The sequence below is a fragment of the Anoplopoma fimbria genome, chromosome 22 (genome assembly GCF_027596085.1).
Source record: "Anoplopoma fimbria isolate UVic2021 breed Golden Eagle Sablefish chromosome 22, Afim_UVic_2022, whole genome shotgun sequence".
Classification (NCBI taxonomy): domain Eukaryota; kingdom Metazoa; phylum Chordata; class Actinopteri; order Perciformes; family Anoplopomatidae; genus Anoplopoma; species Anoplopoma fimbria.
This window is the reverse complement of record NC_072470.1, coordinates 1,587,263-1,600,915: the sequence shown is the minus strand read 5'-3', so window position 1 is coordinate 1,600,915 and position 13,653 is coordinate 1,587,263. Positions and strand designations below refer to the sequence as shown.

The 13,653-nt window shown below is 38.4% G+C and overlaps 1 protein-coding gene across 1 annotated transcript; it reads left to right on the top strand.

The window, feature by feature from the left end:
- The first annotated feature begins 2,663 nt into the window (after positions 1-2,663).
- Positions 2,664-12,649, top strand: stat1a (signal transducer and activator of transcription 1a). The gene is made up of 25 exons (XM_054623511.1): positions 2,664-2,771; positions 4,467-4,597; positions 4,793-4,937; positions 5,019-5,114; positions 5,352-5,438; positions 5,556-5,634; positions 5,727-5,818; positions 5,905-6,056; positions 6,170-6,328; positions 6,508-6,600; positions 6,873-6,932; positions 7,018-7,038; positions 7,209-7,299; positions 7,615-7,656; positions 8,054-8,143; positions 8,231-8,319; positions 8,804-8,967; positions 9,053-9,108; positions 9,385-9,479; positions 9,813-9,952; positions 10,394-10,582; positions 10,853-10,931; positions 11,012-11,108; positions 11,287-11,328; positions 11,889-12,649. The coding sequence occupies exons 2-25, from the start codon at positions 4,470-4,472 to the stop codon at positions 11,916-11,918; spliced, it is 2,316 nt and encodes a 771-aa protein (XP_054479486.1). The 5' UTR covers positions 2,664-2,771; positions 4,467-4,469; the 3' UTR covers positions 11,919-12,649.
- The last annotated feature ends 1,004 nt before the right edge of the window (positions 12,650-13,653 follow it).

Genomic DNA, 13,653 nt, shown 5'->3' with positions numbered 1-13,653 from the left:
ATCAAGGCAGATCTTTTCAATACCCCTGGGAGGTTTTCTTCTCATCAAACACAGGTCATTGCATCCGATCTTTTAGGCCTTAAGGTTGCAGTGTCAGAGGATTATGAAACTTTATTTTTGATATTTTCCTTCTTCTTCTGTCTTCTTCTTCTCTGCCATCTTGACATTTCTCTTCTTCATGTTTTTTAGCGTGCACTACACATTTGCAGGTTAAAGAATAAATGAACACCAGACTGAGAAGAAGTATTTTGCTGGAGCCGCTCAAACCGAATCAGGGTCAGAAGTTGCACCTGTAACAACACCTAATAGTGATGTCACAGTGTACTGACACACCCTGGAGTACACGTCTACATCACTGAACCACGTGATGTCAACAAAAACTTTTTATGTTGCCTTGGTGGAGCAGTAACACACCAGTTTGCATGGCTCCACACTTTAACTTTCATCTTAACTGTCCTTCCATGGAGCGAAAACCTCAAGAAAATCAGAACCAACTTTTCTGTAGAGGTTGTTTCAGATCTAAAAACCAGCCCTGACTGGTAACATAGTGTATAAAACAGCCAGTGAAGTGTTGGATCCATCAGCCAAATAGAATGTGAGGGCAGGAACTGTGGTCTCAGAGGGAGGTTGGATCTCCATTTGAAGCCAAGTGCAGATGTCCTGGCTGTTGTTGTGCTTCACAGGGGTTTCTGACCCAAAAGTGTTTATACTGCTGTTGGAACAGAACGTCCGGGAGTCACACGGTTTCACGCTTGTGATTCTGCAGTGAACAAAATGTCCAGGGAAGTTATTGCTTGCTCAGTTTATCCTATTTGTATTGTTATATAGTTATATAGTTTTCTTTGGATAAGGCAAACAAATCCACTAGAGAAAAAAAAAGAATAATACCACTGAATGATTTTAAATCGTAATAAGGGCATTGAATGTACACTTACAATGTACTGAAAGTATGTTTGCACAAACACACAAAATACTGTAAGAAAGAAAGATGTAGAACCATGTCGAAGTTCTGAATGTGAAGAAGAGATGGGATGGTGCATTCAAGGACACTTTAAAAACTTAGCAGTTGTTTGCTGAGGAGCATTGCATCTTTGATTAAACAAGAGATGATGTGTTAACACATTGACAATCACTTGAAAATATCAGTTTCTTAGATAAAATGTTTGCTGTCTTTGCTGCATCTTTGTGTCTTTGAAAGCACCAGCTGTGAATGAGAAGTTCACGCATTTACCTGATTTATCATGTGACTTAAACGTCTCATTATCACTAATAAAGACCTTATGGCACGTGTCACATTGATCACTGTGATCACAAACATGCTTCAAGGATGTTTAAAGATTCTGCAAGTTGAATATCTCTCAAAAAAATGCTAAAATGGACTGAATGCATTGGAAGATGGTCACCGGCTGTCAGATGTATGCAGCGTTTAACACAGAGACTGTCCTTAAGTTATGTTTTGTCTCACTGGAATCAGTGTTTTGTTAAATCTTCTACATTAGCTGTAATCTGTGAAGTGATGTCCGTCAAATACATGTTAAAGATGTTATTTATTTCTGCCACCAGGAGGCGACAATGTGTATTGTTTCCAAATTGAGCTCATAAGAACCTGACCTTCATGTCACCTGTGTGCTACATGCATCCAACACGCATGTTCTCCTGGTGGTTTGTGCATTCTGTATATGTATATGAATCATCATTAAGGGACTACAAATGTCTAAATTTGGACAAATACTGTGTTTACCCCCACAGCTGCATATGACTAGTCAGTTGAAGAATGACTAATCATATACATGCATGAACAACAGTATTATCACGTATTGTATCACAGTTTGGTGAACAAACTAACAGACTTTCCTGCATTTGTAAATTGTTCAGAATTTTTTCAGGTATTTTTGATTAACATTTACATAATTATCTAGTGCTACTGAACAAATATTCATATTTTCTATATGAATGTCTTGTTTTCATAGAAGTTCAGAACCAGATTGGTTACACAATTATATTTTTCACAAAAACACAGATTTGTTGAGGCATAAAAATATAAACTTTGTAAACAGAACTCAGTGTTAATTCTTTTTAGCCTGTAAATCATCTCGCAAACGCCTCAGATTTGTCCATTAGTGTTGTTTTGATGCACACACCTGTGTTTGGTTCTGTTTTTTATTGTCTAATATTTCTTGATTATGATAAATAAAGTCATATTTTACAATCCTATATTTTGGGAAACACTTTATCATCTTATTTGGAAGTGGTGCATTGCGAAATTACTTTTATCAGAAGTTAGGTTTCAGTTTCAGAGTTACTTTCTCTTTCTCTGAAAACACGTGGTCACTGGGAGCTCTTCCGAGAATTTGCTCTCCTCCCCCAGATTGTGTGTTATTCAGCCATTAAACACAAACATAATATATTATAAATACTTAAACACCCTTAGATTATATCAAAACAAACATGATCATATATCTAATCTTGATGTTGTGCTCATACCTTTTAATCTACATGAAAAACATAGTTTATATCATTGTTATTATGGGGAAGCCTGCTCACTGACAGAACAGCTGTTTTCCATCGTTCTGATTGGCTGTCATCAGCAAAGGGGCGGGCACATCTCACCAGGCTTGAGCTCTGATTGGCTGATGCTGTTTCCGTACTCTGCAGCAGCAGAAACAGCCTCAGTCTGTCCTGACACATCCACTGCTCAGCTGGAGAATCCTTGTTGGAATAAAAAGTTACATTTCTAGGCTCATATTGTCCAAGTTTCCTGCCAATTAAAGGTAAGTTTAAACTATTTATTCCTCATGAAGTCACAGATCTTTGCTCAGATCTGATTTGTGGCCTCATATTGTTTAAAGCATTAAAGGACACTGTGCATGCTTTATACCATGCATTGGTTATTTATCTCTAAACACATTCATTCAGAAGCCCACTGCTTGTGTTTGTAATCAGTAAACCACCAACTAGTCCCAGTTGTTGTGGTTTTATTTAATATGATCTGGTTTTTCGAAAACAAGCATGGCTAGATGCGTTCAAAGGCTGTGGGATGTTTGAGGACTGACGCCTCAGGTAGGACTGACAGCAGTGGGGAATACGAAACCTAACTGGACTTCTTATGCACTCACTGGGTTTGTTACAGGATGTGATGGCGACATATTCTGCAAGTTTCGTGACAATAGGCCAAACAATTTCAATTTAATTGTGTTGTTGTACAAAGCCACGCAACTGTTATATTCACAGCTGCATATCTTGTAAATGCAATGAGATATCAACAAGCTTTTGATAACTTTTAATCATTAAGGTCTTTAGATTGTATTGACCAAATTTGAAGTGGATCTGATGAAATCCCTAGGAGGAGTTCGTTAACGTGTAGCACCTGTAAATAACCGAAGAAATGATGAAAATGCACACAAAAATTGTGTTGTACAAAGCCACGCAACTGTTATATTCACAGCTGCATATCTTGTAAATGCAATGAGATATCAACAAGCTTTTGATAACTTTTAATCATTAAGGTCTTTAGATTGTATTGACCAAATTTGAAGTGGATCTGATGAAATCCCTAGGAGGAGTTCGTTAACGTGTAGCACCTGTAAATAACCGAAAAAGTGATGAAAATGCACCCAAAAATCTAAATGGCTGACTTCCAGTTGGGTTTGGAGCATGGTCCCAAGAGGCTTTTTTTTAAGTCCACATGAGATACATGTGCCTAGCAAATGTCATGCATCTAGGTCAAACGTAGCGCTTGGGAAGCTTATTTGAAGATTTGTAGGGTCCTGTAGGAGGAGTTCGTCAAAGTACAACGCCTGAAAATGACGAAAAATGCCTTAAATGCAGCGAATTGAAAGAGTGACTGTATCGCCCCCTAGTGGTAGTATGGAATGAAAATTTCAGGGTCTGTTACAGGATGTGATGCCGACATATTCTGCAAGTTTCGTGACGATAGGCCAAACAATTTCAATTTAATTGTGTTGTTGTACAAAGCCACACAACTGTTATGTTCACAGCTGCATATCTTGTAAATGCAATCAGATATCAACAAGCTTTTGATAACTTTTCAGGATAATAACATTTTATTGATTTTCTATCAAAAATGCACTCTAAAGTCAGAGATGTTTGATTTTCCTGTTGGCAGTGAAAGCATTTTGAAACTGAAATGCAGATTCCATAATAATTATCAAGTCAGCATTTCTGATTTCCGAGTCTCTCTCTCTCTGTAGCTGACTCTCTGACTCTGCTTGTGCAACACATTGCTTTCCCTTCCAGCTCTGGGCATTGGATACAACCATAGTTATTACTATGGGAACACTAATACAGCCAAATACAGCAAAACAAGTTCTGCTGATCATTTCACTTTTTTTATGGTTTGAAAAAGTGAAACCTATAAGTGCAGCATTGTTAAGTCTTTAGTTTCTACCTGAACCACCCTCAAAGTTGTCACCCTGAATCCTCATGAAGCTGCTCTTGTTCACCAGAAGATGGCTCAGTGGTGCCAGCTCCAGATGCTGGACTGTAAGTACCTGGAGCAGGTGGACCAGCTGTACGATGACTCGTTCCCCATGGACATCCGACAGTACCTGAGCAAGTGGATCGAGAGCATCGACTGGTAAGAAGACCACACCGAGTGATGGGTTTCTGTTCTCCTTCTCTAAAAACATATACTTTTATTACTTATCTTTACCTTTTTATATAGTTCTCCTCTACAAAAAGCTGTGCTATTGGTTGGATGAAACAATATCTTTCATCATCAATTAATGAAGCAGATCAATCAATAATACAGCTGTGTTCTCTGCCTCCTCAGGGACACGGTGGCCATTCAGGACTCGCTGGCCACCGTTCGGTTCCACGACCTCCTGGCTCAGCTGGACGACCAACACAGCCGCTTCGCCCTGGAGAACAACTTCCTGCTGCAGCACAACATCCGCAAGATCAAGAGGAACCTGCAGGTCCGAAATCCATCCGGAACCAGAGACTGTGAACTCTGTGAAGTGTGTTATCTGTCATTTAAACTCGACGTGTCTCTGCAGGATCGGTTCCAGGAGGATCCAGTCCACATGGCTATGATCATCTCCAGAAACCTGAAGGAGGAGAAGAAGATCCTGGAAAATGCAAAGATCACCGAAGTAAAACATCTTCATTTGTTAATGTTTTAAATATTTAATATTTAGTGAATTATTCAAAGCTATAAGGGTAGGTCTAATCATTTCTCTGTCATTCACACATTTGGTATCTCATTTTTATTAATTTCAGTATTTTTACAATGTTAAATAAATATTAACTTTGGTTTTAATTGAGGGAAATTCTCTTCCTATTTTTATTGTACTCCAAAGTTAAATAAAGTTCTCCCCTTTTGTCTGCAGCAGGAGAGTGAGGGCGCGGTGTCGGCCATGGTGGTGGAGAAACAGAAGCTGGACAACAAAGTGAAGGAGATGAAAGACAGAGTTCAGGTACAAATGTTTGGAATATGAGTGATAAGATATGAAGTGTGAAGAGCTTTCTTTTTCTTTTACGGATGAAATCCCATTAATGGATCCAGTTTCTTTTCAAATGTTCTTCTTCTCCAGGTGGCTGATCAGAACATTAAGAACCTAGAAGATCTGCAGGATGAGTACGACTTTAAAGTCAACACCCTGAAGAACAGAGGTGAGAAGAAATGTTTCTGTGTTGAAGGTGTTAAAGGGTCCATCAGAAGTCACAAATGTAATATTTAATGTTTTGTATTTATGTTTCCGTAGAGAATGAAATGAACGGCATGACACCAAAGGAGCTGGAGAAAGAGAAGTTGACGGTCGGGAGGATGTGCCTCGAGCTGAAAGCCAAACGACAGGTGAGCACACCTGTAAAAACTCAATCCAGGACTTTAAGACACATCAAATAACAACTCTGATTCAAAGTTTCTCTGCCGTTTCTCAGGACGTGGTGACCCAGCTGACCGACCTCCTGAACGTCACCCAGGCGCTGCTGTCGGACCTGATCTCCGAGGAGCTGCCGGAGTGGAAGCAGCGGCAGCAGATCGCCTGTATCGGAGGTCCGCCCAACGCCTGTGTGGACCAGCTGCAGAACTGGTGAGATAAACAACAGAAAGAAACAACAACAACAACAACAACAACAACAACACACTCGTTACCTCAATGTCTGCATTCTTTCTCTCCTCCTCCTCCTCCTCATCCTCCTGCAGGTTCACATCAGTAGCAGAGAGTCTCCAGCAGGTTCGTCAGCACCTGAAGAAGCTGCAGGAGTTGGAGCAGAAGTTCACCTACGACAGCGACCCCATCACACAGAAGAAAGCTTACCTGGAGGCCCGAGCCCTGGACCTCCTCAAGAACCTCCTCTCCAAGTAAGGACACCTCCTACGCAAGTCATAGATCACCTTGTTATTGGTTATCAATTAGGAATTTGATGTCAGCTGTTGTACGGCTCAAACTTAAAATATATGTATAATAATGTTTTCTTTTTTTATTGTGTGTGTGTGTGTGTGTGTGTGTGTGTGTGTGTGTGTGTGTGTGTGTGTGTGTGCTCTCTGGTCGTAGAGAGGCAGCCCTGCATGCCCACCCACCCACAGAGACCCCTGGTGCTGAAAACAGGCGTCCAGTTCACAGTGAAACTCCGGTGAGAAACTGAGCTTCATGTCAACTAAACACAACAAACTTCAAACTAGTTTGATTTGATCTGTTGAATGATTATCAATCATCAACATTATTGATTTGAACAGTTTTTCTGATGTATATTACCCAAACAGAAATGACTTTAAGAGACACTTTCACCAGCTGATTTTCAACTGTTATAAGTCTCAATAAATATTTGTAATATTTTTAGAATGAGGTTTTTCTCCGCCTTCTGTCCACTTCCTGTTTACGTTGAGTGTCTTGTTTTCATATCAGATTTCTGGTGAAGCTGCAGGAGTTTAACTACCAGCTCAAAGTCAAGGCCATGTTTGATAAGTAAGTTCATGTAAACTGCTAGAAATAGTTGAGTTGTGTTTTTAGTTTGAACATGTTGTTTAATGAATCTTCTTCTGTTCCTCAGAGATGTGACGGAGAAGAAAGGGTACGTCTCCAAACCTTTTACACTTATGGTTATATATATTTTATACATATTGTATTATATTTGATTGTGTCAACTAACAATACCACAACATGGTACTTCTTCTTCTCCTTCTGTTTAAATGTAGATAAATGCCTAATGAATAACCATATTGATGTTGTTTCTATCGTCAGCTTTCGGAAGTTCAATATTTTGGGAACAAACACCAAAGTTATGAACATGGAGGAGTCGAACGGCAGCCTGGCAGCAGAGTTCAGACATTTGGTAATACTTTTCTATCTTTTTTTATACATTCCTTTTTAAAATGAGGAAGTCGACTGTGTTGGATTTAACGGTTCAGCTAGTTTTAGAGCTCGTGAATGAATCATCTCTCGGTGCGTTTAGAAAACTTAAAACTAAAATAGTTTGTCCTTTGATGAGGGGAAATGCAGGCGGGTTAAACCTCCAAATAAAAAACACGCACAACAAAGACTTAAGTGTTAAACCTGTAAACACACAGGAACATCTGTACGCTTTTGGAGGAATAAATGCTTTTATGACACAAACTATTTCTCTAACTTCTTCTTGTTCTTCACGCAGCAACTGAAAGAGCAGAAAGTTGCCGGCAACAGAACGAATGAGGTAAGAGTTTCCGTGATCCGAACGATGTCGTGAAGAGAAATACTTGTTGTGGTTTTAATTCATAAGGGGATAAAATGGAATTACTTTAAACATGGCAGCCAAGCACACAGATGGAAATGAATAAGTTAAAGGCAGAAATGGAAGAAGTTTTCAGTTCCAATACGACATTAATAAAATACTCTATACACGACAAGTAAACGCCATGCATTCAAAAGTAAAAGTATCATTACTGAGTGTACACGACTGATCATTGCACAATTCTAAACAACTTCACTGTTTCCCCCCGACTCCACCCTTTCACAATAAAACATTAACATCATAAAAATGACAACATGTTGTAGTTTTGTGTAGTTTTATCGTGTGTGTTGTAGTTTTAAAGCTGAATGTGTTTGTTCAGGGTCCTCTGATCGTCACAGAGGAGCTTCACTCGCTCAGCTTCGAGTCGGAGCTGCAGCTCAACCAGTCGGGACTCAACATAAAGCTGGAGGTCAGACGTTATTATTATTGATTATTTAATTAGTATTTGTTATGCGAGTCTCTTCTTGATTATTTAATGTTGTTTATGTGGTTGTAGGCCATTTCTCTGCCTGTTGTGGTCATCTCTAACGTCTGTCAGCTGCCCAGCGGCTGGGCCTCCATCCTCTGGTACAACATGCTGACCAGGTTCTATATGTGTTTATTTAGAGCCCAAGGTGAGCCCACACGGAGAACATGAGGTTCTATATGTGTTTATTTAGAACCCAACCTATACAGTTTCAGGGTTCTCCTCAATCGTTGGCAGATATTGACTTAAAAGGTAAAGTAAGATGAGCCTTTATTGTTCCTTGGAGGGAGAAATTCAGGTGTTGCAGCTTCAAATAAATAGAGAAAAGTGAAAAAATGAATAATTAGAAGCACACAAAAGAAGAGCAATTAAAGCCAAAATAACGAGGTAAAGTGACGGACTTAAAGTCACAACAGGCTAAAATACAACATGATTAAGTAATGATACTTAGTATTTGTCTGATAAAATGAAGTATATACTAAAACACAATATAAAGAACAGAAATGTATATTTTACATAATTAGCATGATGGTAGAGACAGTATATGGTATAGACATGAGTCTCAGTCAGGTATGTTTAAAATGCATCCAGATGTTGATGAAGTTCCCTCTTCCTCTTTCCTCGTCTTCAGAATCTGAAGTTCTTCCTGACCCCTCCCACGGCCAAGTGGTCTCAGCTGTCCGAGGTCCTCAGCTGGCAGTTCTCCGCCGTCACCAAGCGAGGCATGAACCAGGAGCAGCTCAACATGCTGGCTGACAAGCTGCTGGGTAGGAACCACAACACACCTGCTCTGATAGCTGCAGGGCTGTTACACGCTTACACAGAGGGCTTAACCTGCGTGTTTCTCTGCAGGTTCTAAAGCCCAGAGGAACCCAGAGGGACAAATCCCCTGGGTCAAGTTCTGCAAGGTGAGACATCAGCATTTTTACTAGTGAAAATATTAACAAATAAAACGTTGCATTTTGTTTATCGTCAAGGATTATTAAGAATTCTTCTTGTTGTTTAAAGTGAAACTATGTTGGTTTCAGCTTCTCAAATGTGAATATTTTTACTCTTCTGTGGTATTAACTGAATATATTTAGATACAGGTTTGGTTTTCTCATAAAAACATTATTTTATTCTCTCCTTCTGTCAGGTTTTATATTGCTTTGTTCGGTCTGAACTCCTTTTCTTTTGTCCAGCAGCAGAGTGCCAACGAGAAAGCTTTTCCCTTCTGGTTGTGGATCGAAGGAATCCTGGATCTGATCAAAAGACACCTGCTTTCCCTCTGGAACGACGGGTGAGTGCTGATTCTAAACTCAATGTGAAGGTTTCTGTCAATGGAGGAGAAATTCAGATGGGAAACAGAAAACAGTGCTGATACCACGCTGGAGAAAAAGCAGCAAATCTTGACATTTGTGAATCTGGAACCTTTAAATGTTTTTAAAATAATAGTTTCAGCTTTGTAAACTGTTGGGTAGTCTTATAACAAAACATCACATTGTATAAACTGAATCTGTATCTACATATCTATATATGTAAAGTACCTACAGCTGCTAGATAACTGTAGTGGAGTAGAAGCGTGAAAAGAAAAGACTACTTTGGTAAGTGTCCTGTTCTGCTTGTGTTTCAGCTCCATCATGGGCTTCCTCAGTAAGGAGAGGGAGAAGGCCCTGCTGAGTGATAAGTGTCCTGGTACCTTCCTGCTCCGCTTCAGTGAGAGCAGCAAGGAGGGAGCCATCACCTTCACCTGGATCGAACACGACGTCCACGGTGAGCCAGCACGGAATATTCATTTCATATACATTCAAGGAATCGCACCCTGACCAGTCACAGGGATGTTTGTAAGTTATTTGATGTGTCGTAATCCAAAGCCACCAGACTCCTTTAAGATAAACAGTCATTTTACTTCATAGTACAAGAGGAGTTGGTTTGTGTTATTGTGTGACTTTGGTGTTTTTAAAGGGTTAGTTCCGATTCACAAAAATCAAACAATAACACTAACAAACTAACTGATGGAGGCAGCGGTAGGACTCGTGAGAGGGAAAATGAGTCTTGTAGCTTTGAGGAGATAAGAGAGAAAAAACTCCTGTTATAACTTCCCAGCATCCAGTCTTGCGTATTCAACAATCCAAAAGTATATTCTGCAAAGAAAAATATCACCCAATCCTCACATCAACAACACAGATTAAACCTCTGTCTCTATGAACCCAGACAAGCCGCTCTTCCACTCCGTGGAGCCGTACACGAAGAAGGAGCTGACCGCCGTCTCTCTGCCCGACATCATCCGCACCTACAAGGTGATGGCGGCGGAGAACATCCCGGAGAACCCGCTCCGCTTCCTCTACCCCAACATCCCGAAAGACAAGGCCTTCGGGAAGTACTACCCCAAACCCTCAGAGAGTAAGTCACCTCTAAAATGACTAGATGAGTAAAATAACATTATTTCAACCTTTTTTTTTAATGCAAGATAACTAATAATAATATGCAGAACTCTTATATTTTATATATTGTTAATAAAAAACAAATACTCAACACTTTAAGTATGATTTGCTGACAATACTTTACCAAAGCTCCAACTATACAGTGTATATCCACCCAGTAACGATATATACATTATGATACCAAACTTCATTCCATTTTTTAATGGTTTCATCTGTGTTTGACTTCCAGCTCCAGAGCCAATGGACGTGGAGAACGGTCCGGAGAAGAGCGGCTACATGAAGACGGAGCTCATATCCGTCTCAGAAGTGTAAGCGCTATTTATGATAATTAATGTCAGTGTATTTTATTAGAAACAGCTTGAGTCAATGCTGATGTTCATCCGTCCAGACATCCGTCCAGACTGCACGACAACATGATGCCCATGTCTCCTGATGACTACAAGGTTCTGTCGCAGTACGTCAGTCCCAGAGACATCGATGCTGTGGTGAGTTCCTCTTTGTGATCACAGGTTGCCGCTTTGCACCGCTGATTTAAATGGGATTAGAGCTGCTGCTACTTTTCTGTACAGTACGGCTCGATTCTTTTAAAAATGATGTTTAACTGTGTGTCTGTTTGTCCTGCTGTAAAGCTGTTTTTTGTCTGTCTCCACACTCTGCTTTCAGACCAACAATCTGATTTCTGGATTTGGACAGTTTGACGTTCAGGTAGATGCAGCTTAATCTGTTGCTCTACACTTAAAGTGAAACTGGATGTTTAAAAGTGATTTTGCATGAGGCACTGTGCATGTGTTTTGACACCTAAAAGAACAAACATCAGTTTAAGGTTACGCTATATAACCGTTATCGATGCTCTCTTGTTTGATTGTGCTATTGTGTGACTTTTGTGTTTTAAAGGGTAAGTTTAGATTCACCAAAGTCACACAATAACAGAAACAAAATGACCGTTGGTGGCCGCCGTCAAACAGCATCTCCTGTGTTCTGAGAGCTAAAATGCTAAAATGAATTGGTAATGGAGTCTGGTGGCTTTGAAGAGCACATAGATAACAGCTTCAGTTCCATGTCAGAGAAAGGGCTGTACATAATTCTAACTGTAGTACACACTTAAACACTTCAAACATCACAACTATCTCTTTAAATACTAGTTAGCAGTACTTTGTTTGTAAGCTCCAGTTTGTCAGCACAGGTTGCTTAGCTTTGTGTCTCCGTTCCTTTTATGTATCAAACAACTGAATAAGCTGTTGTCCTTCTCTTGTTTCTCTCCCCAGATGAGTTCAGAGTTTCCGGACCAAAACTGAAAGAGTTTCTTCACTTGGGCCACGTCTTCGAACCGTTCTTTCTTCTTTCTTTCATGTCATAAGATCTTAGTGGTGTGGGAAAGACCTTGAATACAGGTCAGAGCAGTAGCCCCATTTGGACGAGATTAGCATATCAGATATGGCCTCAATAGATCTTTAAGTTTTTATCATCCAAGTAATGCAGTTACTTCCTTTTAAAATCATCCGTCCGCTCAAAGAGAAATACAACCAGTCTGAATGGGGCCTGAGACATGATCTGTCACTTTATTTGTGTACATATATATTCCCTTTTATTAAATAAGATAATCCTTTATTAGTCCCGCAGTGTGAATGTGAACTTTAAACTCCTAAATAATCCCAACTGTAAAACAGTTGCATTTTAGAATGTGATTCTGCATGCAAATATAATTTTCTGTGTGAAGCTGTGAGTTTAAATCTTCATTTTACAGTACGTGAAAAATCATCTTGACATAAAATGTACGTGTTAAGATTTCCTGTAGCTATTTTATTTAAGAAGCTGTATCATTGGCTTTGGGTTTCACAATTGATGGAAGCAAACGCAATTTAACCACTTTATGATGGGATGTTCATCTGCATAATTGGGAAATTTAGACTGTGTATAGCTGAGACTCATATTTCAGTATTAAACCAGCCTGGTGGATGCAAGTTCTCATTTTGTGTTGCTCTTTTTTTATTGCAGAAAAATGCTTTAAATAAACCAATACATTCAAGTTCAAGGTTATTTTATTTGTCATCGTACAACAAGGTTAAACAACAAAATTCATATTGTGGTCCCATTTTTCCAACATAAGAAAAACACACAACACGTCAGAAAAATAATTGGTTTAATGTGTTATGTAACATATGTCTTAGATTAAGTTACGTATATTTGATATTTGATACGTTGATTTGTTTTTTACTTTTTATGACATACTTTACGATGGCATATTTTTAAAAAAAATTCCACATACTACACTATGAACATTTTTTTTTCAACTTTTTTGACATACATTTATTTATTATTACTTTTTTTTGACTATTTTTCGATACACTATACCAGTGGTTCTCAAATGGGGGTACGTGAAGGCACTCCAGGGGGTACGTGAGATTTTTTAAAATATATTTAAAATTAGCATCCATTCAAAAATCCTTTAAAAATAGTTATTTAATAAATATTCAATAAAATATAATTGTAAGTTCATGAACTGAATTCAATGCAACAATGCAATCTTCAGTGTTGACAGTTTAATAAATCAGACACTGATGGCAGAGCGCTTAGTATTACATCTTTTTTTATGACTTTATTTTTTTTTTTTTTCGACATACGAGACTATGACTTTATTTATTTTTTTCGACATACAATACTATGACTTTATTTATTTATTTGACATACAATACTATGACTTTTTTTTTGACATACTATACTATGACTTTATTTTATTTTTTTACATACTATACTATGATTTTTTTTTTTTTTTTTTTAACATACTATACTATGACTTTTTTTTTTTTTACATACTATACTATGACTTTTTTTTTTTTTTACATACTATACTATGACTTTATTTATTTTTTTCGACATACTATACTATGACTTTATTTTTTTTTTGACATACAATACTATGACTTTTTTTTTTTTTTTTACATACTATACTATTTTTTTTTTTTTTTTTTTTTTACACATACTATACTATTTTTTTTTTTTTTACATACTATACTATGACTTTTTTTTTTT

Bases quoted from the DNA above. Each gene is read 5' to 3' on its own strand.
- stat1a (XM_054623511.1), top strand. From the start codon at position 4,470: ATGGCTCAGTGGTGCCAGCTCCAGATGCTGGACTGTAAGTACCTGGAG. The intron at 5,635-5,726 runs GTGAGAAGAAAT...ATGTTTCCGTAG, and splicing joins CAACACCCTGAAGAACAGAG to AGAATGAAATGAACGGCATG. The intron at 6,329-6,507 runs GTAAGGACACCT...TGTGTGTGTGTG, and splicing joins CTCAAGAACCTCCTCTCCAA to CTCTCTGGTCGTAGAGAGGC.